This window comes from Vanessa atalanta, chromosome 13 (genome assembly GCF_905147765.1).
Source record: "Vanessa atalanta chromosome 13, ilVanAtal1.2, whole genome shotgun sequence".
NCBI lineage: Eukaryota > Metazoa > Arthropoda > Insecta > Lepidoptera > Nymphalidae > Vanessa > Vanessa atalanta.
Window position 1 is genome coordinate 9,129,354 of NC_061883.1, and position 27,498 is coordinate 9,156,851.

General features: G+C 33.4%; 3 protein-coding genes across 5 annotated transcripts in view; 2 read left to right on the plus strand and 1 right to left on the minus strand.

Moving 5' to 3' along the window:
• Positions 1-6,354, minus strand: part of LOC125068541 (inositol hexakisphosphate kinase 3) — a 35,262-nt gene extending 28,908 nt beyond the window's left edge. For both annotated transcript variants that reach the window (XM_047677741.1, XM_047677742.1), the window contains exon 1: positions 6,041-6,354. The gene's annotated coding sequence lies outside the window, so the exon portion shown is untranslated. The remainder of the gene's footprint in view (positions 1-6,040) is intronic.
• Positions 6,355-8,034: 1,680 nt separating this feature from the next.
• LOC125068186 (mitochondrial import receptor subunit TOM22 homolog) lies at positions 8,035-10,343 on the plus strand. 2 transcript variants are annotated; one of them, XM_047677232.1, is made up of 5 exons: positions 8,035-8,141; positions 9,175-9,237; positions 9,312-9,409; positions 9,604-9,745; positions 10,238-10,343. In XM_047677232.1, the coding sequence occupies exons 1-5, from the start codon at positions 8,094-8,096 to the stop codon at positions 10,301-10,303; spliced, it is 417 nt and encodes a 138-aa protein (XP_047533188.1). In that variant the 5' UTR covers positions 8,035-8,093; the 3' UTR covers positions 10,304-10,343. The 2 variants fall into 2 exon arrangements, with proteins under 2 accessions (XP_047533188.1, XP_047533187.1); XM_047677231.1 differs by lacking the exon at positions 8,035-8,141 and adding an exon at positions 8,820-9,109.
• A 1,342-nt stretch (positions 10,344-11,685) lies between these two features.
• Positions 11,686-27,299, plus strand: LOC125068473 (protein flightless-1). Its single transcript, XM_047677612.1, has 23 exons — positions 11,686-11,815; positions 11,908-12,018; positions 12,106-12,344; positions 12,898-13,059; positions 13,350-13,564; positions 16,330-16,552; positions 17,862-18,103; positions 19,318-19,480; positions 20,444-20,576; positions 20,649-20,762; positions 20,852-21,034; positions 21,616-21,749; positions 21,839-22,013; positions 22,184-22,347; positions 22,632-22,758; positions 23,185-23,306; positions 23,596-23,809; positions 24,069-24,344; positions 24,759-24,871; positions 25,110-25,260; positions 25,684-25,848; positions 26,267-26,380; positions 26,948-27,299. The coding sequence occupies exons 1-23, from the start codon at positions 11,753-11,755 to the stop codon at positions 27,080-27,082; spliced, it is 3,738 nt and encodes a 1,245-aa protein (XP_047533568.1). The 5' UTR covers positions 11,686-11,752; the 3' UTR covers positions 27,083-27,299.
• Positions 27,300-27,498: the final 199 nt, after the last annotated feature.

Consider the following 27,498-nt stretch of genomic DNA (forward strand, 5'->3'; position numbering starts at 1 on the left):
AAAGTTTAATTAAATATTTTTCTTTAACGGTCGTCTGATTTTTAAGCAAAAGCTGTTCTTTCAAAATATTATTGATATCCGATATAGTAACTTTAAAATTTAACGTACATACCTACTTCTTTATGTAATCGATACAAATTACTTCACATTCACTTGAATTAAACTTTTGTAGATATACAGATAGTCGTTTATCGTGAATAGTAACATTTATCGTTTAAATGTTGCATCATAATATTTATACTGTAACCTTCGTTTAAGTATTTGACCTGTAAAGGTGAACAACGGCGACACGTATTTCTATACATAGAATAAAACATAAGAGTTCTCGATTTTCTACAAGCTATCATCGCTTCGAACTTTGACTTTCTTTTAGTATACTAAAACACACTATCGAATCTCTGTCGAATCGCACCTGGCACATATCCAAAGAAATGTAATAAATAGCACGGGCGCCAGTTCGCCAATATAACGCTAAGCGATAATGACGGAAATAGTGCACTTTCGGTAAAATCCGATGCGTATGACACACGAAAATAAAATTAAATGGACGACACGAAATTTATAAAACATTTTTTATGAGTGACACATTCCGGACAAAAATATAATTCAACGTTAGGGAGACTTTATAAAACTATCATCTGTTTTTGTTATATCGGTCAAAATAATTCGTAAATACATGTGAACTAAAATAACTAAACAATCTTTCTATAAATTGTTTAGCCTTTAGCAACTGTATTCTTTGCTATGAGTAGTAAACTAACACACGCTCGCTAACGCTAATCATCAACAATGACCGCTGTGCTAATCAGTCAACGAACTTAACTTCCCGAATGCAATTTATTATTTAATCAAAATATAGCCGTACAGCCAATTTACAAATAAATAGACATAATATTATCGTCAGATTATTGTTATAGTTCGATATATTTACATATAACCAATCTGCTAAGTGAAATGAATCATATATTTTTTTTATAATAATCTTTATATATGGCAATCGATGTTTATTTTATTTGTCCCAAGTTTCTGTACCATACATAAATGATTCGTATGGTTATAATCAGCACGAAGCGCAACCCACAAACGACTCTAACAGAAATGAGCTGCCTATTTTTGTTTTTTTACTAAAATTGTTTATACAACCTATAATTTTAAACAAAAACATACATATTGAGAGTTATTGAAACGAATACCATGCTCTAACCAACAATAGACTTTAGAAATAATCTAAAAGTAGGTTTAAAGAATTGTCAATTAACAGCAATTTTTAAATCATCTATGCAAAAATTTTGTAATGCTTTTGATACAATGTTTCATGGTAAATAATGAGAAGCTAAAAATAAATACGTTAAGTCGTTTACAAATAGAGGATAAGGTTTTATTTGCCATCGCTGTTCTCGAACTGGTTTAACTAATCACATGCAAACAATTCACATGTTTTGAAGTTTTGAAACCTTTACCGTAACCTTGTATTAAAAGTAATACTTGAGTTTATCTTTACATTTACATGTGTGTAAAGCTGAGTCTTTATGAAAGGGAATTTATTAACTTTGTGTTGACAGCATGCCAAATATTTCAGTAGAAATTCACCAAAATTTGCATATAAATTGTACTTCACACATAGAAATAGTTTTCCTTGTGATGTATATCTCATTATATTTCTGCCTAACGCCTAAAAAATTATTGAATTCTTAGAATAAGTTAATTTCATTGAAATGTATTTCGGTTAAGTAGAGTTTTATTAGATAAGACTTTTTTTTTAATATTTCTTTACATTATGTATCCTGTTCCTAGCGATTGATTTATTCAAAAATATTTTAAGCAGACAGCTGGTTCGATAGTACGATAAATATAATGAATTTATTTCTGCTTGTCATATTGTGAATGTGACACTAATCTTACTTAATCGCAGAATTAATTTTGTGAAAATGATAAACGAAAAGATTTTCCATCGAAAAGGTAAAAATTACTTCAAATTATAATATATATGTAAAACGAAATCCAATTTCTTCAAACATAGTCAAACTTAGAGACTAAAACTGCAGTATTTATTTAGTTTAGTTTAAATCCAATTTGTATCACACGACGTTTTACCAAGACAAATTGTAAAATCGGGCGTGCGTATTCCCTTATAAATAAAGTTGTACGACAATAAGGGCGACCAAAACATTTTTACAGGTACATAGCCTTTGTGATTATATTTATATATCTTTTAATTATTTTATAAATATAACACTTAAGAAATCTATTATATGTAATCCAGACTATTAATGTTGAAATTTGTTTAAGAAAATAAGCCTTAAATTGCAAAAAAAAAGAAATTACCTTAAGCAATTTCATACAAAACACTGCTATGCTGTTTGTTATGTTTTTATAAATATAAAGTTATGCAAGATAATTACTCAAACTACAAGTATTTATTATGACTATTTTACTGACCTCAAACACAAAACCTCACTTCGAATTTTGACCGTCACGCTATTGATTAGCTTTGGAGAGTTGTCATCACTTGACTACTCAAGCGGCAAAAGTAATTGCCTATAGAAATAATTATATAACAACTATTGAAGCCATAAAATAAATACAATTATAAATCGAACTATGATTTTAAATGTATTGGGAAATGAGATAAGCCGACAACGGAAAATATTTTTCTACAGGTTTTCATTTCATAGAAGTTCTCTTAGATTTATTTGTCTATCACAGTTCCAATATTTTTAGATATAACGTACAATTAGTACATTTTGTCAAACCACAATAGTTCTGATATTATCTATTTCCTGATTTCAAGCAAATTTCAAACTTAAAATTGAACGAAAAATTTATTCTTCAATTTACTTAGAAATTAACAAAAGATCTACATTTAGCCATATGATGTCTCGATTACAAGAAATATAAAAAAGGTTTACTTTTTATGACCATATATTTCTTTAGTAGTGCCAAGTATTATATTCCAAGAAAGTACAAAGCTTATGAGTCTCTTAATGTATCGCTTCACATAAATTGAAATTAATGAACACGAAGTTAACACAATCAACTTGAAGGAAAATTAGCCACCAGCACCACTCGAACAATAAAAAAAGTTATCAATCTTCAGGACATAAATAGATAAAAATAAATGATTATAATGTTGGTTTTTTATTACGTATTGACTAAAGATAAAAAAATGCTTTATAATTGAAAAAAATATATATCAAATGTTAAATTACTTTTGTCAAGAAAATTGTTGTCACATGTCAACCTATATAATTTATTTGTATTTTAAAATATATACGTAATTATAAGTACGCTATCGCATCTTTTATTAACGTTTACTAAACAATTATTGTCTCCTTCATATAAAGATTTTTTTTTTTAATGTTCGACTAATACAAAAAGTAAGCAAGATACGCAACTATAAGGACTGTCGAAAAAAAAAACCATTATCAACTATAAGAAACAAACTAAATAAACTTTTTATGCAACAACTTAGCTCAAATCAGTTAGAACGGGTGTTGTCCACTTCCACAATGAAGATTAATGACAAGATGCATCAGAGCATGACAAGGACTCTATTGATTTCTTAGAAATCGCTTTTCCTCTTTGTTAATGAGGTCACAAGGAAATGGTTGTTCAACTAGTACAAGGGACTAATTGATGTGATAATCACTTTTGTATATATTATATTACGTCGTTAAGATTTAGAATTACTCATAACTTGAACTTAACCTTAACCTAGAAAGCTACTAATGAATTATAAACAGTCATTTTATTTGTGTGAATCATAAAAGTTACTTCCTCCGACCATAATAAGTACAGTGATCCAGGAATGCATGGACTCTGGCACTTTGCCACGACAGTGCAAAGAATCATGGTAAACATACATCACTTTGTTCAGACTTTGTCAAATCTTTTAAAGAACATGTATTCAAATATTTTTATTTGTATTATTAAATAAATTACTTTATATAAATGTAATTTAATTAATATTCATATTTTGTTTTTTCTACCAATATTCAAATATCATACAATGTTGAATGAATGAAATAAACCATCAATGTAGTAAACAGTATTAATTACAAAAATTGTTTGTTTTTGTTTATTAAGCATATGGAATTACCCTATTAGAATATAATCAAAGCTTAAATTACGTATAATTGCAATGATAATAAAATTCTAATCATAAAACTAACATAAACTGGATATAATGGAAAAGATTAACATTTCATAACTCAATCACTACACGTGGCCTGTAATGTCAGTTGATAACAGTAAATTAACCATAATAGAAACTTTACCCAACTCCATGTGACATAATGATCATTTACGATCGCATGATATTACATCATACTTACATACAACATTAGGTACATGGAATATTGCATTACTCTTGTATGTTTGTAACATAAGCCTTGGTTTAGTTACTATTTGGGCTCTATGGCATAAGATTGACCAGGTTCTGGATTATCAAATCCTGGATTGTCCTAATAAAGTGTTTCTAAATTTTTCTATCAAGAAATGAATAGGAATTTACAGTATATCAAAGGTTGAAAGTTAACAGTGTTTATGCACACATGCCTCCAATACATGTCAACTGTTGGTCCTGTACATGAGCTCTTTCTGGTCATATCAGATGGCAATCCCATTGTATTATGAGAGTAACAAAATAGAGAATGCATCTATGTAATATGAAAATGGGTGATATAGACGAAATCGGTCAGAAGAGCATCATCATGTACACAAAATTTCTCTGTCATACATAAAATATTGTTGTAATTTACTAGTATGCATTAAATATCTATCTATCATTGGAAAGTAGATAAACCAATGCCATTAAAATCAAACTCTATCAACCTCCATGTGTCAACGACTACATACAAGTGATCCACTTGACCCAAAAAAAGATCAGAACTCTGAAACCATAGTAGATTTACAAATACATTGGTTAAGTTTGACTTTCTACTATAAGAATAAACTGAGGCAGTGTAAGTGTGTGCGACATTTGCCTCAACCCACAGCCTCACGATTAAAGAGGATTAAAGCCTCCTGCATCCAAAGTTAAGGGTAAAAGTTATTGATGTTTGTCTGTATTTAAATTAAATATTTGTTATAAATAATTAAATTGAAAAAATTGCTTAATAAAATTCGAACTTTATAGAATAATATTACTTATGTAGGGGGTCTATCCAAAAACGAAAAACATGGCAAGAAAGACAAGACAAAAAAAGTTGGACCCTGTCATAAACTGTAAATGTTAAATATATGTGAAATATTTTGGCAGTCTACATAATATGACTATTAAAAATTTTATAATACCTTATTTTTAAACAACAGACTTTATAGAAATAATTGATTTAAATATCATAAAATTATTTTAGTATCTTTGAGCAATAGAATAAATGTATGATTTTTACTGAATGGTAATTAGCTCAATAAATTATTGAAATTTTTTAACAATTAAAATTATTAAGAGTAAGACACAGAAGTGAAGAATACTTACAGACAACCTGCACGGTTTAGCACACAATTAATTTATACCATTATGCAACTATATGTATTGAATTAAATGTCAAAGGTAATAAAGACCATATAAATAGAAGCTCTGAATTAATAACATCATAAAACAGCTGCATTAAAACATTGCCAGATATTGTTTTAGTTTTTATTTTTTAATATATATTTGATGTAGGAAATAACCAAATTTAAATATGGTAATAATCGGGAAAATTAGTATAAAATTATTATTCTATATTAACTGTACATAACTTTATATAGGTCTATATTTATTAAGTTAAGTGTATTCTATTATAGACTTTTATTATGATAGAAAACAACTTTATTTACGAACAGATAATATCTTACACATGTTCAATCTGTAGCGCATACAATTTATAAATATAAATAACAATACATATTTATAAAATCGAAATGTTACCTTCACATAAACATTCATCGAAACGGTTTAAGTTAAAAGAACATACACAATAAAATAACTTTTACAATAGTATCGACAAGTTTGAGAGCGTATTAAATAAGGATCACTGAATACAAAAGTACTTACCTTTCTCTAAGAATTTAGATGTCAATATATGAGGCTTTAGATGATTTCAGCATGAATGTCTTCAGCAGATAAATGTACACACCAAAAAAGTTAAACTATTACTTTAATTTAAAACATTGAATATTAAAAAAAACCACTGGTAAGATTTGTAATTTTCAATAAAAAAGCAAGAGAACAGATATTAGCATTAACCGCAATTTCATTAAAAATTTTGTCTTAGATTCACGAAAAGCATTTTAATACTGCAAAGCTTATGAATTCTTACATAAATAATTGGGTCGATCAAAAATAAATCCCCTGAAAACGTTCAAGAATTTATTAAAATCTAAAATGTCTACCCTAACAGGCTGTCACTTAAACGTCAAAAAGTAAAATTAAAAAAAATCTGGTAGTTAAGTTCCTTCCACACAATACAGTTTACCCTCATTATAAAATTCTATATTATATTAAATTGCTAATCATTAAAACAGAACAATATTTTTAATTATTATTATTCTAAAGCCTAATTACACTTCTATGAAAGTTTATTTTATGTACATGGAAAATAAATTTCCTCCTCCACTTCCTGCCCTTATCCCAATTTTTCTTGGAGTCGGCGCAGTAGCCTTAATGAGTTGATATTTATTTTTATTAAAACGAGGCTTGATTTTAGCACACACTCTACAGGAAGTAGTTATAAGTTTTATATCATTGATAGAGCATGGAAGGTTTTTCGTTCTTACCCAGTGTGCTAATCTTGTTACACCGGGGTGACAAAGAAGTTCATGAAATTCTTTCAACTTACTGTTATCAAAATTAACATGAGCACATACTCTAGATAGAGTGTCAGCAACCGTATTATCCTTACCAGGTCGATAAATAATTTCAAATTTAAAACTGGAAAGTTCAAGCCTCCATCTTTCAATTTTTTCATTTTTTATTTTGCTTGAATGTTTTTGATTGAACATGAATACTACAGACTGTTGACCAGTTAAAAGCAAGAAATGCCTACCCGTTAAATAATGCCGCCATTTACGCAGAGATTCAACGATTGCACTTGCCTCCTTTTCTATAGAAGATTGTTTGCACTCCGAGTCAGTCAAAGTTTGCGAGAAAAAGGCAACCGGACGACCGTTTTGAGAGAGTGTAGAAGCAATGGCAAATTCTGATGCATCTGTTTCTACCATAAATGTTGCATTTTCGTCGACCACTACCAAAGTAGATTTACAAACATCTAACTTTAAAGAGTTGAAACATGTAACAGCCTCCTGGTTTAAAGGAAAATGCTTAATACCAATAAGTGGTCTGATCTTTTGATAAAAATTTTGGATCCACTTCGAATAGTGAGCAAATAAACCTAAAGTCCTTTTTAAGGTTGGTAAATCCGTAGGAATTGGAAGATCTAGTAGTGGTTTGAGACGGTCATTGTCCGGTTTAATCGTAATATTATATATTGAGTATCCTAAAAGATTTATAGAGTCGGTTCCAAAGACACATTTACTTTCGTTTAGAGTTAATTTGTATTTCTTAACTGCATTCATAAATTTATTAAGTTTTCTATCGTGGTCATCTTTACTCTTACCACAAACTGTGACATCATCTAAATATGCGAACATTCCTGCTAATTTTTCTGTATCGATAATGTATTGTAATGTTCGCTGGAAGGCCGCGACGCCGTTTGTTACCCCAAAAGGTATCCTTGAAAATTGATAAAGTTTGCCACATGCTTCGAATGCTGTATATTTTCGTTCCGACGACAAAATTGGTACCTGGTGATAAGCGCTTTTCAGGTCGATTTGACTAAAAAAATTAAATTTTGAATCAATTTTAAAAATACTACCGTCTAGAACTTTTAAAAGCAATCTTATAAAAGGTTAAATATAGGATGTGTAATGAGGTTACTTTTGAAATATTTACGTAATTGTACAAGAGTTTTAGTGATTTGTCACGTTTTAAATTGAGAATTTATTATTGACATAGATTTGTCATAAATATTTTTATAATGAAAATCTAAACGCTGTAATAGGCTATTTAGTGATAACAAAAACAAGAAATGGAAAATGGCATATGAATTATGCCTGTAGAAACTCCGTGTTCCTGTTCCTCGCCTGACCAATGCCAAGTAATTTAACTAAAATGATATAATTAAGATAACTTTATCAATGTTTTATGAATACATTGTCTTAATTTAAAATTTTGCAGTTAAAAATATCGTTAGTATTACTTAATAAACAGTAATTAATAATAATAATATATGACTAAAAAACATGTTGTATCTACAAAGTACATTTTGTGAAGAACTGATTTTAAGAAAATTAAAAGACAAAAGAATGTATGATATTTTGTAACTATAAATAATATGTATAACGTTAAAAGAATTTATTTAAGTTAGTTAACAACAAAAAATAGGTAAATAAACTGCATATCACGTAATTATTATATGCACAAAATTAATGATTACTTACTCTGTTTATATAGAATTAAATATAACTGAGAAAACCACTGCCCTGAGTACTAAAATGCTGACTAGCTGATTTAAAAACAAAATTATAAACTCTTAAGGGCAAGGATCAGTGATACAATATTGTACATCGCATGACGGCGGCTGACGATAGATATGGAATTAAAGTTATTTTAATTCTTCTTTGAAACGCCTAAAGCTACCATTCAATATATTCTAATCTCAGCCAAACTAAAATTTTTGCATCCATTAAAATTAATGAATAGCCTGTGGTTTCGCTGTTTTTGTCTGTAATTTTAATTATTATTAGGCAATTTTGGTTTCATCTTCTGGCAATCGAACTACAAAATTATTTATCTGTCGAAATAAAATTGGAATTAAAAAGTGAGGTTGAGGTTTGAGATAGAACCTTTTGAAGAATTTTCCTTGGATTTCAAAACACGAGGTGTCTTTGTCGTAAGATAAAGACACTAATTATTAAATATATATAGTATATCTATAAAGCCCGTAACATGCTTATGGAATTACCTGATGAAATCGAACAAAACGATAGTGGAATGGAGTCTTTGACCGCGAGCAAAGACGATACACCAGAACGTAGACCCGAAGATATTTTCATTACGCCAGTGGTAAGACTTTAGTTTGATAAAAATATATATTTGATAATTTAAATGTTAAGAGTCTTTCATTTCAGGTGGTTGGAACATCACCCAGCGCTGACACTCAGCCTTCCTTAACTCTCAAAGAATTTGACGATGTATGTATTAAATTTATCTAGTAATACAATTTATTGGTATAATTTCTTTTACTGTATACGTTTTAATATTTCAGGAACCAGATGAAACATTGTCTGAAAGATTATGGGGTTTGACAGAGATGTTCCCTGTATGTGTTCGCAATGGTACCTACACAGTTACTACAAAAACATGGTAGGCTACGAACACTGTTATTTTTATATAGTTATACTTGTCTGACAAAACAAGGCTACATTTGACTCTTATAAATCTACAATATGTATAACAAAATCTATAAATAAACTTTCGGATTAGAATAAACACAGTTTTGCATTTACTTAATCAATTAAAATTTTCTTTTTTAATATTTAAATTATGACATATTTTAGGAGTGGTGTTAAAAACCTATATCAATTATCACGGTCTGTGATGTGGGTTGTGGCTAGTTCATCTGTTATTCTCTTTGCACCAGTCATATTTGAGGTTGAAAGAGCACAGGTTGAGGACATGCAAAAATCACAACAAAAACAAGTAAGTATATATCTTCCATTAAAAATTCATATTATTAACACAAGTATTTTTAAAAACTTTTGTTTGTAAATTTAACTGAATTAAATATACATAACGAGTACCATATATGTTTACAATGCAATAGTTTAATGATAGTATTAGGTTGATTGATATACAAATAAAGATAATGTATATTCAGTTGAAATAAAATTAATAACTTTATTAATACCAGAAACTATTGCAAAGGCTCTTCTTGTTACTTTAAATAATATTGCCATTGTGTAGAAGCATAAGACTTACCAAATTAGAATATATTAGTGTTTAAATATTGTTTCTAAATTTCTGTTAATGGATTTTGTGATTTGTTTCTCAAGACTATCTCACTTATTGTCTCTTGTTAAAAGATTTTAGATACCAACATTTTTATTTCACAACAGGTACATTTTCCTTGCTTTCTACTGAAAATTGTAACAATAATTTATAATTAACATAATTTATGAATGATTTTTACAGGTGTTGCTGGGAACAAATGCTGCTATGTCAGGGCCCGCACCTGGCATGCCACCAATGCCACGATAAATAATAATATACCAAATAAACTATTATAGATATTGTGTAATCTGAATTTACATGTGTATGTATTTTCTTCAAATGTCAACCTGAATGCTTTAATATTAGTTTAGGTAAAAATAGGTTCTTCAATTACATCCTTCTGCATCTATTCGCATTTCCGATTTCTAAGTTTTTTTAGATGTAATTATGTTAGTACCTATAATATATATATAACAATAAACATACAAAAATTAAATTTAAATATCAATTACTATTTTATGTTGGTCACATAATTGTTTTGTATAGTTTGAATGGCAATTGGATAGTATACATATTATTTTGAGAGTGTAGATATTGTTTTGTTAAACATCTAATAGAGAAAAATAAATGTTAAAAATAATAGCAGGAGTATTTTATTCATATGCCAAATTTTTAATCAACAAGGCTAATAATAAGTCTGCTTGTTGTGTTAACTAGGGGTGTATTATATGTATTACGTTTTTCCCACCACCAGTGTTCATCAATATTGAATCTAAGATAATATGCATGATAATGCATATTTTCACTATTTTTAAAATATTTTTCTGTAACTACTTCGGTAATTAGGTTATTGCTTGTTAAACTATTAACTGCACGGCTCGTACAGCGCGCTCACCAGCCGTACATCTTTTGTTTTAGTAGAATTCTGAAAAATGAAAGAGACAGCAGACAACATAGCTTAAAATTTCAGTGTTGGATGTGGACCGATCCTTTTTTAAATTTAAAGTTTCTTTTAATTGTAATTCATCTTCTGACATCTACAAATTATAAATATTAAAAAAGTTAAATTATCATTTGATGTTAATTATTTTGTCAATTTTCATGCATATTTTAAGCATTTCTCATTCATATTTGTATGCATTATGTTACATATAAATAAGACTAGTCAATTTTTGGAGTTGTGCTTAAAAATGTTGGTACCTGGATAGCAGAAAATTAAAGTATTGACTCTGAGATTTTTAAATTTTTTCTCTGGTAATATTAAGTACAAGAACATAAAAATTCGTCCCTTTAATACTCTAAATTTAAAGTAAATGCGTTTTACTGCATCTACTTGTGTATATATTAATATATACAACTAAAACATCCGAAATGCCTTACAACTTCATTATAAATGTTAGGTTTAATTAATTTTTCAGTTCGGCATTCGTTAGCAAACCAGCCGTATATATTATGTTCCTAAAGTAAATTAAAGCAGTATATTTAACATACCGAAATAAACTAATATATTCTACTACTTTTTCATTGTTCATGGTTTTTGAGGTAACAAGAAAATATTGTCTGTTATTTTATCTGCCATAGCCTACATCTATCATTCAACGACAGCCGTTGTCAATTGTCATATTCATATAGACATTTCTTATTTTTCATTGAATCAGAGTATTTCATGGAGCCCAGACGAAACCAATGTTTTAAAATTAAAATATAGTTAAAAACATGGCAAACACAGGCTTATTGCCTTTTGTGCGTGGTGTTGATTTCACTTGCAATGACTTTAGTGTAAGTTCGAGGCGATTAGTACCTTTTATTTTCGTTATGATATCATCACTAACCTCCTATGTTATGTGGCCTAAATGTTACTTTAATTACAGGGCGACAAATTTCCCGATGCAATTCGTTACATGACCGGGCTTCAATGGCTCAGGCTTGATAAAACAAATTTAGAGGAAATTCCCGAGGAATTAGGAAAGCTCATGAAATTGGTAAATAATATATTGTTTACATTTTATCACCATTGACATTGTTTAAAAACTTCGTTTTATTGTGTTAAAAATCTGAAAATTTTGTAGGAAAATTTATCATTGAAGAAGAATAACTTAGAAAAGTTATTTGGAGAACTGACAGAATTAAAATGTTTGCGTTCCTTGAATGTAAGGCACAACAATGTTAAAAGCTCAGGAATACCAGCCGAATTGTTTCGTTTAGAAGAATTGACAACTTTAGACCTATCTCATAACAGACTAAAAGAAGTACCTGAAGGATTAGAAAAAGCCAAATCCCTTCTCGTTTTAAACCTTAGTAATAATAAGTAAGTATAAATATGCATAATTTGTAAAACATAAAAGTGGACAACAATAGTTACTTCTTGGACATATTTCTTTTTGTTTCAAATTAACATCAACAATTTTGCTTGATTAATTCTTAAATAAATTAAAACTATAGTGCTTTGAATAACTGTTTGCAACCCTGTTTGGGTGGGTATCACAAATATTGATACTCCCATTGATAGTTGTAGATTTGAAATGGTAAGTGAATAAAAACGATAGGCACAATGGATATAAAATTATAAATTCATGTTTGGAGATGTTTATGGAGATGTTATTATTATTAACTTGGTGACGACCTATTATCAGGTGGCTGATGTAGCTGTCTATCTGTCTATCATATATTAAACAAATTAAAATATAATCAGAATTAAATATTTGTAACACCACTATTTGATATTACATAAAGTAATCCTAAAAATGTTGATTAATTTGAATATTTTATATGCTTATTTATTTTGAATATATGTATATTAAAATTTAAATATGTAGTCCTTGTGTTGGTAATACTGATCTCAATGAAATAACTTGTTTTAGAATTGAAAGTATACCACCAACACTGTTTGTTCAGCTGACAGATCTATTGTTTCTAGATCTTTCTAATAACTCTTTGGAGACTCTTCCTCCTCAAACTAGAAGACTGGCTAACCTGCAGACTCTTATACTTAACGACAACCCACTTGGATTATTTCAGTTGAGGTAACTATGTTCCGTATTTATTATTCGGCAACTTATTATTTATCATAAAAATGTATATAAATAAATAATAAGACAACATAATTTGAAACACATATAAAACATAAATATTTTTTGTTATATATTGAAATATAATTCATGATAAACATGTTTGATATTTTTTATATGATATTCCAAGTAATAATGATATATACTTTTTACTTTCGTGTCATGCATATAATATGTATTATATATATGTAATAATATACTAGCTTTAAATAATTATTATAATTTTTTTTTATTTTTTTTGTTAGACAGTTACCGTCACTACAGAGTCTGGAAACTCTCCACATGAGAAATACACAGAGAACTCTCGCCAATCTACCAACGTCACTCGACACTCTTTGCAACTTGTCTGATGTGGACTTATCTAAAAATGCATTAACAAAAGTACCTGATGCACTATACTCCTTACAAAATTTGAAAAGGCTCAATTTAAGTGATAATGATATCACGGAAATTTCGACAGGTATGGAATCATTTATTTTTATGCTTTGTTGAAACTGGCTTTTAGATTGTGCTGTGCTATGCACATAAACTTCCATGACATTTAACAAGCAACATGACAATTAGTATATATATATATATATATATATCAACAGGTCTACCGGATTCAGTTGGTTAGATATAAAATTATCATTATGTAAAGAAAATTTCAATTAACAGATAATATTTTAAATTTGATGTGAAACTAGCAATTTTGTTATTTGTGTCTTATCATTTTATTTTACTGTAAAACAGTTTTGACTATGTAATTACTATATGTCTGGATCGGGCCTAATTTTCCTAATGATAACTGGTCCAATCTGGCAGAGCACTGAATTTTCCTGTGCTTCTATAATGACTAAGACGGATAAAAATCTTCTACATGTTCTTAATGTTCCGAAACTCAAACTATCATTGGTACAGCATGCGTTGAACATGGTATATTCAAACCTCAAGAAGTCTTTGCACAAAAGTCTCACATTTATCAGACTTAGTTTAAGTTAATATTTCCCTAGTATCCCGTAAACCAGACTGGTGTTATGTACTCTATGTCCTAATCTATATTGAGGTTTCGTATTTATTATATTACATAGGATTATATTAACAAGTTAAACAAAAGGACATAGGACTGTTTATGTTCTATTTTAACTGACAAAAAGGTACATTAACATTTAACATGCTCTCTCTTCTATATAAAGTTACCTTTGGCACAGTTTCCTCTTCAAGTGCGTTCAAAACCTGCTTTGCCGTGTTTAGATCAAGGTTTCATATTACTCTACTAAAACGAGATTTAAAACTTGGAGCACTCGATATATATATATATATATAAATGTATTTCAAAAATAATATAAATATTACTTTTTTTTTTTTATTGGGATTGGAGTATAATTTTATAATTAGTGCTTTATACTGATAGTCAATTATCGAGACATCAACGTACGAAATTTAATGTATAAGATATTCAACATAATTGGAGTCTATTTTGCAACAGGACGAGGTGGCCCAGTGCTTAGAACGCATGCATCTTAACCGATGATTGCGAGCTCAAATCTAGACGAGTACTACTGAATTTTCACGTGCTTAACCATATACGCAGGACATATTATATGGCGCAAATACAGGGGCACTTTCTTTTCCTTCAATACTTCCTCTCATAATCCGATGGGACGGTAATTCGTCACGATCTGAAAGAGTTCAGGCGCAGGGCTAACGGCTTTACGGGCTTTCCGAGGTATGGGAGCATACATACTTCCCAATTCCAAACTCTGGGCTGTTATATAACTTTATTGGCCAGACCTGGAGTATGAAGACAAGACCTCGCGATTACGGCCTTATATATCTAGCCACTGGACAAACGAAATAGTCACAGTACACTGGTGTGATATTTGCGATGGAAATTACGTATGTAACACGCAAAGTTTACGCTCCAATAACATATTTTAAGGACAACCAAGATACGCGTTGAAGGTTCCAGAAATTTACTCTCGAACAATAACAATATTAAGTATTATGTATATGTACATACTCCCATTGCCAATTAATACATGAAATCACATATTACAGACATCATATAATACGGCGTAATACTCGTTAAAAATTATGTAGATGATGAAAATCATAATGAAGAGCATGAATAGCATTCGTTTTATTCCACGCAGGATAATGGCTACTGAATAATGAATATTTTTTTTTCTCTAATAAAAGACACCTTTATAAGCATCAAAATCCAGGAGACAAGAGTCGACGACGTTACGATGTAAATTTAAAGGATATCGGCGTTTTTCAATTCACACTGTCTGTGCCCGACTCGGATATGGCCAAAATGATTTATCAGTTTCAGTTAAAATAAGTTGTGATTATAGGGTAATTTTTATTGATGGTGGTCGTGGAAATGTTACTTAGGGAACGATGGGACTTTGACGCTAAAAAGTAAATAAAAAAAATATTAAAATATGACACTAATAAACTAGAAGTTTATCGCAAACAAGTTATATCTATAAATAATAATAAACGTAAAACACCGAACAAATAATGGACACTAAGCCTTATATTCCTCTCGTTATTCATTCACGCATGTAATAGACAATGAATAGGCATTAAAGCTGCCAAACAATAATTTTTCTTACGAAAGTGTTTTCACTTATGTATATTTATTGCACTTTACTGTATAATTAAAGCAGATTATTATCTTCGTAGAATACTAGATACACTCGGTATACTTGAGTCATTACGCACTCTAAATTTAGTTGCTTCGTGATCGAGGTTGTCAGAAAATATAAATATTTTTTTACTTGGTGGTAGGGCGTTGTGCTAGCCAGTTCGGGTAGGTACCACCCACTCATCAGATATATTACCGCAGAACAACAGTACCCAGTATTGTTTAATTCAGGTTTGAAGGGTGAATGAGCCAGAACTACAGGTACAAGGGACATAACAGCTTAGTTCCCAAGGTTGGTGGCGTGTTGGCAATGTAAGGAATGGTTAATATTTCTTATAGCACTATTGGCTATGGGCGAAAGTGACCACTTACCATCAAGTGACCCATTTGCTCATCCGTCTACGAATATCGTAAAAAACACACCCAAATTGTTGGATACCATGTTGGTGATCAAAACTAATTGGTGATTTTCCGATTTAGAACCCGCTATCTCCGTGTCCAATCGAATGGACCATTTTGAATGAACTTGATTGTAAATAATTGATGATAAAACAGAAAAACTAATTATGATGACGTAATGTCTCTTCCAGCGATGGATATTTGGCAAAAACTCGAAAGTTTTAATTTGTCACGAAATAAGTTGACCGTACTACCAGCTTCGTTGTGCAAACTACAGAATTTGAGACGACTCCACGTGGATGATAACAAACTGGACTTCGAGGGTATACCTTCCGGTATAGGCAAGCTCGGTAACTTGGAAGTATTCTCGGCTGCTAATAATGTTCTAGAAATGATACCCGAAGGACTATGCAGGTTGGTACTCTTTATAAACTATTATAAAATTTAAATAATTACCCAACTGTGTACATTGGTCAATTATAATCATATTAATAACTAGCTACGCCTCGCCACGTGTTTCACCCGTGTTTAACGTTACTACTCCGCTCACAGCGTGATGTTATGTAGTCTGTCTTCTGTCTGTGTGTATCTTTATCAATAAATGGGATAAGTCCGCACTGATTAGCGTGTTAAACAAACAAACTCTTTAGCTTTATTCAATAGTATATTTATAGACAACAGTGTGGAGTTGTAGGTATATTATTGATTCATTTCACAGAATATATGTATGTAGTTAATTGCTTATTTTTATCAAAAGAGTAACTAGTAAGTTTTTCTTCGTTTCTTTAATCGAGAGTTGTGTCATGTGTTTATGTTCATTTTCCTTAAAAGACATATAATATAATCTACATTTTTCACATAGTACACGTAATATATATATTTAATGTAAATGGTAGCTATTGATAATAATTAAACGTACTTAATACGTAAAATAAATAAACTTATCAATATGAGATCTTCAATGACTAACGTAACCTGGTTACGGCAAAAGTAATATTGTAATCTATATTGATAATAGTAAGATGTCGTTACCCTTGCTCTACAACGTTTTTACAATGTGTCAGAATATAACCATCTGGGTCCGAATCTTCTAGAATATACGACGCATTAAAATTGTAAGACTAGCTACCCGTCTCAAAACGAATAAAACAATGCAGTTAAACATTCCGCAAGTGCTCAGATAGGACTTCAAATCTATACAAGCTTTTGTTTATCTCTTTATCTTTAACTACTTTAAAAGGAAACTATGGAAACTGTATATTGCAATTTTTACTTGCTTAAAACGTTTAAAATTTGTATGTAACTTATGTCAATAACAATTAATACTTTATGACAATTAAATGAAATATAAATGTCGTTAGTTTGTTGCCAATTTTTAAACCATAGAAATAGTTACTGCGACTTGTCTGTTGCTTGCCTTATTCGATGTGCTTCAAGGTCATCAAATTCGATTCTGTGGTTTGGTGTTGAAGGAGCAGCAGACAGACAGTCAAAGTTACTTTCGTATTTATTGTATTAGTATAGATAAGTAAGGCCGTCGGTTTCTCGTCGATAGAAATTCTGGTGAACTACCAATCTCTGATGTCGGCATAAAAGTACAATACTGTAAATCTATATTACGAGAAACCGGACTATACTATTAGTATTATGTACTTATAGAAATCTTTGTTTTTTTTTAATATTATGTTTCATAAATTATGTATCAAATATCGTTACTGTGCAGATGCGGATCCTTAAAGAAACTCAATCTGAGTTGTAACAAGCTGATCACGTTACCGGACGCGATACATTTACTGAGCGACCTTGAGAGTTTACAACTACACGGTAACCCAGACCTCGTAATGCCGCCGAAGCCCGTGGAGAGGCCCCGCGGATCCGGCCTCCAGTACTATAACATCGACTTCTCTCTACAAACCCAGTTGCAACTGGCGGGCGCAGCGACACCGGAACTCTCGGCGCCCTGCTGTGAGTATCAAATATTACTTTAGTTTAGCTATTTCGATATGAGCACAGACGTCCTAGTGGTTGGATCAGTTTAATATTAACTGGTGAATGCGGATTCGATTTTTCATCTGCTTAATTTGTGTTTGAATATACAAAAAATAAGAAGAAAGCAAACTGCTGAGTTTATTTTGCTGGTTCATCTCAGGTCGGAGCATTTTCTTTTCCGAACCGGTGGTAGATTTTAACTTTATCAATAAATAAGTGTGCTGTGTGATGTTTTCATATTGTATAAAGGGTTTTGATTTGATACTTCATTTCGTGGTCGTGGGGAGGGAAAACAGATGAGACAAACCGCATAAAGATGCCATAAGCTCCGAACCTTATTCTCAAAAAGGCCTTAGCCCAGCAGTGAGGCATTTACAGCCATTACTTACTTTAATTCATTATGTTATTCAATAATTACGTTATTTACCCGTATTATTTACGATGGATGATCCATACAAATAACATTTAAATCTGAATAATTTTCTATCATCAAAATATAAATTTGAATATGTGCGAGAAAAGGGAGATATATATTTTTTTTTTATTCTAAATGTGTTACAATAGATGTCTCGTAGAGTGTCAGATAACACATTACAGAAAACAGTTGAAAATTATCAGAGCGTTACAGAATACGATAACCGCTAATATGTTTATTTTTTTACGAAACAGGTAGGCCTATGGCCAAATCCTAACCTGACGGTCAGTGGTTCGCCACAGCCCGTAGACATTGTCGCTGTAAATAATATTAACCATTCCTTACATCGTCAATGCGCCAATCAAAGTATTGCTGTTTGGCGTCTTCCGCCACTATCTATATATACTATCTGATGAGGTGGTACCGACCCACACAGACCTGCTCAAAGCCCTACCACCATGTAGATTAACTACCTATCTCATTATATAACTTGATTAATGTTTACAAACAAATTTATCGTGTTTTTCCCTATAAAGATTCCGATTGTTTCCGACGATCGTTGATTCATATATCCAGGGAAGCATGTCTGATGTTTCATATGCTTTTTGTTATTACATTATTCCGTGCTCGAATGCGTCGATTTAAATTCTGCACTTACTTATATTCAACACCCGGGTAGAACTGACTCCAAACCCTAAGAAGAAAGGAGTACTTTGTCTCGTAGTGGGTCATTTCATTTTCTATTAGATATTTTATCTACAACTGTATCGCTCAGTATCGGGCTCCAAGTCGGACCCCATAGCGCGCAAGCTGCGCCTGCGCCGCGGCCGCGCGGAGCCCGAGCAGCGGGACTCGGCGCTCATCCTGCGCGGCATGCAGGAGCAGGCCAACACGCAGCACGCCGCGCGCGACGGGGACCTGCCGCACAGCGAGCTCAAGTTAGTGCCGGTGGCTGGGCAGGGCCCTGCTTATATTTCGTCTGAAATACTAGAAGGCGTCGAATGCATATCACAGTACAGTTTGAAACGTCTTATCTATACGTATATCAATACGTGGAAAGAACTTTATGCTCATAGCATTGGTACAAGGAATAAACGTAAACTTGGTACTCCTGTTACTTGACTGCATAGAGTCCATGACTTTTGTGGGGCAATGTATATGGTTCTACGACAGGATCCTAGAAAGGGTACAGCCAATGTTGCTAAATTAAATAAAATTTTAAAGAAGTTCTAGTTTAGTGAGATCATGGTTGATGCTCGGGAATGAAACGATGGGTATATGGCTATTGAATATTTGTAAATAATAACAAATTGAAATAAAAAATGAAGGAAACTAACGGAGGATTACGAAATTCGGCATAGTTTATTTTATATGTATTTATAAGGAGCTTATAATTTTTAAATAACATGCATTATATTTATTTGAAATTAATTTAATCGCCAATATAATACATATACACATTTAATCTAAAAAATTCATAGTTCATCATCATACCGCAAAGAAAACACACGTTATGTAAATGGTATAATAATTTTTTTTTGTAATATTGACAACTAATGACTAATTACCGACATACAGAGCCGATTATCAATTGTCCTTTTGAGATAAAAATGTACAAAAACTACGTATACATTTACAACCTTAAGAAAAATTCAGTAGAAAGAATATCTGTATACTATATACGTCCGCGTCTTTATTAAATATTTATATTATTGACACTGTTGTATCAATAATATCAATATATTATGTAGCATTGAAAAGTATGACGTTTGATGATGCATGACATTCTACTGAAACTACATTCTACATGAGGTATGCTATGTCTATACTAGTAGATATAAGATTAATTATCACACGCGCTTTGTATTCAAATATTTAGTATAAAATATTCTATTCAACAGACCAAAACGCTGGGATGAGAGCTTAGAAAAGCCACCGTTGGATTATTCAGAATTCTTCGACGAAGACACCGGACAGACGCCGGGGCTACAGATTTGGGAAATCGAGAACTTCATACCGGCTCCCGTCGACGAGGTGATTTGTCAATAAGATATAATTATTTAAAATTTATAGGAAATTAAATTTTACTAATATTCCACAAAACAGGTCGCACACGGAAAATTCTTCGAAGGCGACTGCTACATTATCTTGAAGACATCCATCGAAGAACAGGGGCAACTGTCGTGGGATATACACTTTTGGATCGGTTCCAAGGCAACTGTAAGTGTAACTCCCGAAGTATGACCCATGGCTAACACGATAAGACCGTGCCCCATCCGATGCTGAACTCGCGTCGACGCACTCCTCAGCTGGACAAGGGCGCGTGCGCGGCGATGCACGCCGTGAACCTGCGCAACCTGCTGGGCGCCAAGCGCACGCAGCGGCACGAGCAGAACGACGAGTCGCCGGAGTTCCTCGCGCTGTTCCCCACGCCGCCCGTCTACATCAACGGCAGCAGGACCCCCTCGGGCTTCTTCACCGTGGACGACCCGGTGAGCCGCGGAGTATGCCTTAACTGTATTCCAGGGGCAGGAGAACCATATCGTGACCATAAATAAACCCTAGATTTTCTATTGCACTTTAATTTTTCATTTAAAATTCCAATGATAGCTTTGCCGATTAGCTATACAAAATGGCATTTACTCACAAAACCATAATGACACCATAGATTATTATAGAACTTACCAAATTATGTCATGTTAATTGAAGATAAAAGTTGGTTATTTATCTTTACTCCTCCTGTCATTGGAGATGACCAAAGCCTCAAGTAGCAGCTGGTCAATGGTCAAGTGTCAGAAATGGAAGAGTCATACTCCTCTGTTAGGAAGAAGGAACTTATCTGTCTACAATATTTAAATTTATCAGTTTCTTGTCGGGTCTTCTCGAAAGAATCCACTTTTCGAACCGGTGGTAGCTTTAAATTTAATTCAACAGTGTAACGTGAGCTTACTCGAATAAAGAACATTTTGATATTAACATAATCAGGCTTATGGTGATGCAGTTGAATAAGATGTTGTAAGAAGCTGTCGATAGAGTTTTCGCAGCCGGAACTGAGGTGGTTTGTGTCCCGCAGCACTACGTGACGCGCCTGTACCGCGTGCACGGCGCCGGCAGCTCCATACACCTGGAGCCCGTCGCCGTGCGGGCCGCCTCGCTCGACCCCAGATACGTGTTCGTGCTGGACACCGGCCTCGTCATATACTTGTGGTGAGTGAGACATTCATACGCGGATATTATGCCTGAGACCACATTAAAATTAAAAAAAAAGTTGTGTTAAATGCCTTATAAACTTACAGGACCGGCAAAAAAGCTAAGAACACGTTAAAATCAAAAGCGCGACTTTTTGCTGAGAAGATAAACAAGGAGGAGAGAAAGAACAAGGCGGAGCTAATATCGGAGCTGCCCGGAAAAGAATCGAAAGGATTTTTGCAGATTTTGGAATACACGGACGAAGCACCTTTCGTAGCTGAGGTTAATTACAAAATTACGATAACTTTTGAATGCTTATACAATTATGAGCAAATTTGTTTTATTTTTTGAAAATAGCACCTTGCTTACACGATTGGAATATTTGTTAAAAGAAATTAATATCCTTGCAAAATGTCGCCTGATGTCAATAACAATAAGTATCTGTTGCGCAGGAGCACGTGCCGGAACAGTTCACGTGGTCACCCCCGCGGCTGTACCGCGTGGAGCTCGGCATGGGCTACCTGGAGCTGCCGCAGGCGGGCGGGGTGCTGGAGCGGAACATCCTCGCCACCAGGAACGTCTACATACTGGACGCGCACCAGGACTTGTTCGTTTGGTAAGGCAAATTAACGAGCCGACGCACGACATGTTGAGATCGCAAATATAAGTTTATAAAAATCTACAAGCTGATTCAATATAGTTAACATGCGAATCAAAATTAGTTTAGCTCAACACTACCAGTTTCAAGTTATCTATTAGTTAATGCTGCGTCGTGTTCTATAAGATCATCTCTCATTCATTCCCCTTGTGGATCTGTTTCCAAAAATACTTTATCTGTGCTCGCACGCCTCCGCCGTGCCCCCCACTAGGCAGTCGGTCATACAGTGTGCAATGCGTCAGGTTCGGCAAGAAGTCGTCCCGGCTGGTGCGCGCGGCGGCGGTGAAGCTGGCGCAGGAGCTGTTCGGCATGGCGCCGCGCCTGCCGCACGCGCTCGTCACGCGCCTGCAGGAGGGCACCGAGACGCAGGTGCGCCCGCGCGCACACACGCACACGCACACACACTCGCACGCACACACGCCCGCACATTTACGACCGCACACTATCATAATTGGCTATCTCTTATTCTATCTTCATACTAATCACGACTACAGGCTATTTCAATCGAAGATAAATAAATAAATCAGTTCTTTATTAATATATATTTATTTACAATACAACACTATTGCACTATACACTCAATCAGCTTTAATTCTACTTTTTAATTACCGATAACTACTTCGTCGACGTTCAAAACCCGTTTTTTTTTTTGCAAATCCATTATTTGACATGGTTCAAAGAATAATAGTAGATTATTCTCTGGACCATGTCAAATATTCTGTAGACTTTTTACTACTAAGCAGAAGCAGTAGACTGGCTATATAGCTAACATAAATAATAATTGGTGTTGTATAGGTTTTCAAGACGTACTTCCTGGGCTGGGAGGAGGTTATCGCGGTGGACTTCACTCGCACGGCGGAGTCTGTGGCTCGCACGGGCGCAGACCTCGCTTCCTGGGCTAAACAGCAGGAGACCAAGTCGGTTTTAGTTTTAAGTTTATCTTAAAGAAGTGATATTTTTATGATTATATTTTAAATCGGAGTAAATATTGCGAAGGTTGATGAAGAACAGTTATTTACATTTTCTAGTTGTTCACTTGTATTTTCGAATTCTCTTTTCGAAAAAGGAATTAAACGGCAAGCTTCGACACGTTAGTTATGTAAAATCTACCTAAGAGAACCTGCAAAAAAGGGTGATTTTAAATAGCACCATATTTGAGCCACTTCTCTAGATAAATGTTATTATGCAACTTTTTTTTAAACACAGGACGGATCTGTCAGCGCTGTTCACACCCCGACAACCAGCGATGTCAGCAACCGAAGCTAAGACCTTGGCAGACGAATGGAACGAGGATCTCGAGGCTATGGAAGCTTTCGTACTAGAGGGTCGACATTTCGTCCGTCTGCCCGACCCGGAGCTGGGCATCTTCTACAGCTGCGACTGCTACGTGTTTCTATGTAGATACGTGCTGCCCGCCGAGGTTTGTGGTCATCTATGCTTAAAGTATAAGTCATGAAAGTAAATAAATCGTTTTTAAGAGCCTACCAAATATATATATATATATATTCACTAATAGAAAGAGCGATAAACGAGGAACAATAAAATTATTACTCAAAGACAAGTACTGCAAGGATAAACTAGGATGTAATGTTGAAAAAATGCTTTATTGTGACGTTGACTTGAATGATATATATTGGATTTGAAAGTGCTAAACAAACATTGAACTTTTGACGACGCAGGCGGAAGACGACAGCTCCGGCTCGGGCGCCGCGGACGCGGAGGCCGAAGCGGAGGCGGAGGCGGAAAGCGCATCGTGGGTCGTGTACTTCTGGCAGGGCCGGCGGGCGCCCAACATGGGCTGGCTCACCTTCACCTTCGGCCTGGAGCGCAAGTTCAAGCAGCTTTGCCGCCGTCTGGACGTCGTGCGCACGCACCAGCAGCAGGAGAGCCTCAAGTTCATGGCGCACTTCCGGAGGCGGTTCATCATACGAGACGGGAAGAGGAATCAGAAGCCGGTGAGATGTTTTTCTCTCGATTGCACAATACGATTGCGCTATCAACCTTTTTTACAATAATGACTTCACGTCCATTTGGTTAAGTTTTTTAAGTATCTCAATTGATTTTTTCAATAAACTAGATGTCTTTTAATATATGTACTTCAATTTCTTAAATATCAATGAGTGCATCTCATCATATGATCTATATAAATCAACTGTAGCAACTTGCATTAGAAAATGTTCAACGTAAAATACATAAAGTGCGACTTCTTCGTCGGCCAACTTGTACGACTGTAAGTCCTGAGGTCCCGGGTTCGAATCTTAATTTTTCTGTTAAGAAATAAAGTAGCCTGGACCTTAGAAGCCTACGGCAACACTAGGTGGCATTATCTCTCTGCACCGCGTGACCTCAATGTGTGTGTGTGTGTGCAGACGGGCGAGCGGCCGCCGGTGGAGCTGTTCGAGCTGCGCAGTAACGGCTCGGCGCTGTGCACGCGCCTCGTGCAGGTGAAGGCCGACGCCGCCAACCTCAACAGCGCCTTCTGGTAACCGCCCTTGAACCAACTCACTTCGACGATCCTACGCCTTACGTAATTTACGCCAAACATACAATAATATTTATTACATAAATACTTCAACGAAAATTTGTCAATATTTATATATTACAGGAACATCGTAATTGCCTTATTTCATATTTTGATATTGATAAATTCAAAGTATAATTAGGTCAACATTTTAACTTATGTAACAATTTGTATATCCAAATTATTGACATATCGATAGCTACATCCTGAACGTGCCACTAGAAGGCTCCAAGGAGCAGTCTTCGGCAATCGTGTACGCGTGGATCGGTAGTAAAAGTGACGCGGACTCTGCGCGACTCATTGAACAAATCGCTGACGAGAAGTTCAATAACCCCTGGGTCAGCCTCCAGGTAAGTGACAGTAATATACAATATAATAAGACATTCATAAATGGCCCTAGAACGACTGAGGTCTCTCCTTTTGAGAAGAAAGTTTTTTAAATCAATTTCCACCACCTTGCTCCAATGTGGATTGACGGAATAATGCGTAGGAATTTTATTTAAAGAAGATACATGCACGTTTCGTCACGATTTTTTCCTTCACCGATGAGCACGGGATGAATTAAAAACATGAAAAGACAGCGCTGCTTGTCCGTGTTTGAACCCACAATCATCGGATAAAATGCACACGTTCTAACCACTAAGCCATTTTAGCTCTTCGTTCGTTTCGTTCTACTAGTTTTCGTCCACACGTGATCACGTTTCTGTAGATGATTATTTGAAAAAAAAAAACACTTTAATATAAACATTGATAAATATATTTTATTTAAACAGGTATTAGCCGAAGGCAGTGAACCTGACAACTTTTTCTGGGTTGCTCTGGGCGGACGGAAGCCGTACGACTCGGACGCCGACTACCTGAACTTTACACGTTTATTCCGATGTTCCAATGAGAAGGGATACTTCACTGTATCGGAGAAATGTACAGATTTTTGTCAGGTATGATTAGGATTCGTTTTTTTACATTAAAATAGGAACCACCTTAAAATTAAAAATAGGAGTCGAGTTCCTTTCATGTTTGTTGAAGATATATTATTGTTGCTTTGCTCAACCGATTCATTGGTCTTGTGATATAAGATCACAGATCCCGAGGCTCTGTTTTAAAACTCCCTGGTCGGGCCGAAAAAAGATATTAAAAACGTCGGATTTGTAGAGTCGTCCATTTTCCTTATATTATATTTATCTCTGTATGTGACCTCTTTGGAGATTAGGCAACAGCGAATAAGATAATATTTTTCTAGAGTGTGTATAAACATAAGTGCAATTTTTCATATATTATAAAGTATTAATTTAAAAATTGAATTTTCTGTGCGAAAAAATCATGAAACACTTATCATAATATTCTTTGTTTCACAAGGACGACTTGGCAGATGACGATATTATGATATTGGACAATGGCGAGCAAGTGTTTCTGTGGCTTGGAGCGCGGTGTTCCGAGGTTGAAATCAAACTGGCATACAAATCTGCTCAGGTAAATATATTACATATTGCAATGTATTAATTTAAACTTCTTATTTAGAAAGATGGTCAGTTATCACAGTCAGATATTTACATAATTAGATGTTTTAACAGTCTTAAGTTCAAATTTCAGTTCAGTTGTGTTGTTGAATTTAATGCAATTTATTGCCTGTAAGCTGTTTTTATTGTTATCATATTAAATTAGTAATTAAAAACTTTATATTAGTATCATATATTTAAATAAACCCGTTGCAAAAAGTTTATATATTAAACTGTATTCCATTTTCAAAGTTAAGGCAACTTGTGTATCAATAGTTATTAACATAAAGAGTTTTTAAAAGTATATTATAGTTATAGATTTATAATGGGTAATTGATAAATATATATCATACATGTTGCTTTAGCCACTGTAGAGGTGCGATCTGATAAAGCATTTCGCATTACTCCAACATGTAACATATTTATGTAGCTGTAATCTATTTATCAATCCTTCACTTGGACTTCTATAGTTATTACCTTCTAATAATATATTATACATATCAACTATCTTATCATAAACATTACAATTTTACATCAACAGGTATACATTCAACACATGAAGACAATGCAGCCAGACAGAACGCGGAAACTGTTCCTCACACTGAAGGACAAAGAGTCGCGGCGGTTCACCAAGTGCTTCCATGGTTGGGGAGAGCACAAGAGACCTCCGGAATAACATACTAAATTATTCTCATTATTTATGAAAGTCCATGTTAAAATGTATTCACATCGAACAAACAAGGAAGAATTACAATTATTGGACTGCTTTATCGGCAAATTTACAGACATAAGAGTATTAATATCTCTCATATATGGACGCAAAAAGAACAGCAAATGTAACAGGGAAAATAGTCTGTTAAATTTGTTACTTGTATACAACAGTATCAAAACCATTGTGATGCTCATTTATGAATATATTTGACACACCAAAGACATAAAATTCAATTATATTACTTCAGCATAAATATTGTGCAACGGCTAACATCATATTTACTATTATGACCGGCTGCATCGTGATGTTGTTAATATATAGAGTTGTTAATACCAAATTATCATAATAATTCATTTCGAAATTGGGAAAAAAATCCAAAA

Bases quoted from the DNA above. Each gene is read 5' to 3' on its own strand.
- LOC125068186 (XM_047677231.1), top strand. From the start codon at position 8,993: ATGCTTATGGAATTACCTGATGAAATCGAACAAAACGATAGTGGAATG. The intron at 9,110-9,174 runs GTAAGACTTTAG...CTTTCATTTCAG, and splicing joins ATATTTTCATTACGCCAGTG to GTGGTTGGAACATCACCCAG. The intron at 9,746-10,237 runs GTAAGTATATAT...TGATTTTTACAG, and splicing joins AAAAATCACAACAAAAACAA to GTGTTGCTGGGAACAAATGC.
- LOC125068473 (XM_047677612.1), top strand. From the start codon at position 11,753: ATGGCAAACACAGGCTTATTGCCTTTTGTGCGTGGTGTTGATTTCACT. The intron at 12,019-12,105 runs GTAAATAATATA...AAAATTTTGTAG, and splicing joins TAGGAAAGCTCATGAAATTG to GAAAATTTATCATTGAAGAA. The intron at 21,750-21,838 runs GTGAGTGAGACA...ATAAACTTACAG, and splicing joins GGCCTCGTCATATACTTGTG to GACCGGCAAAAAAGCTAAGA.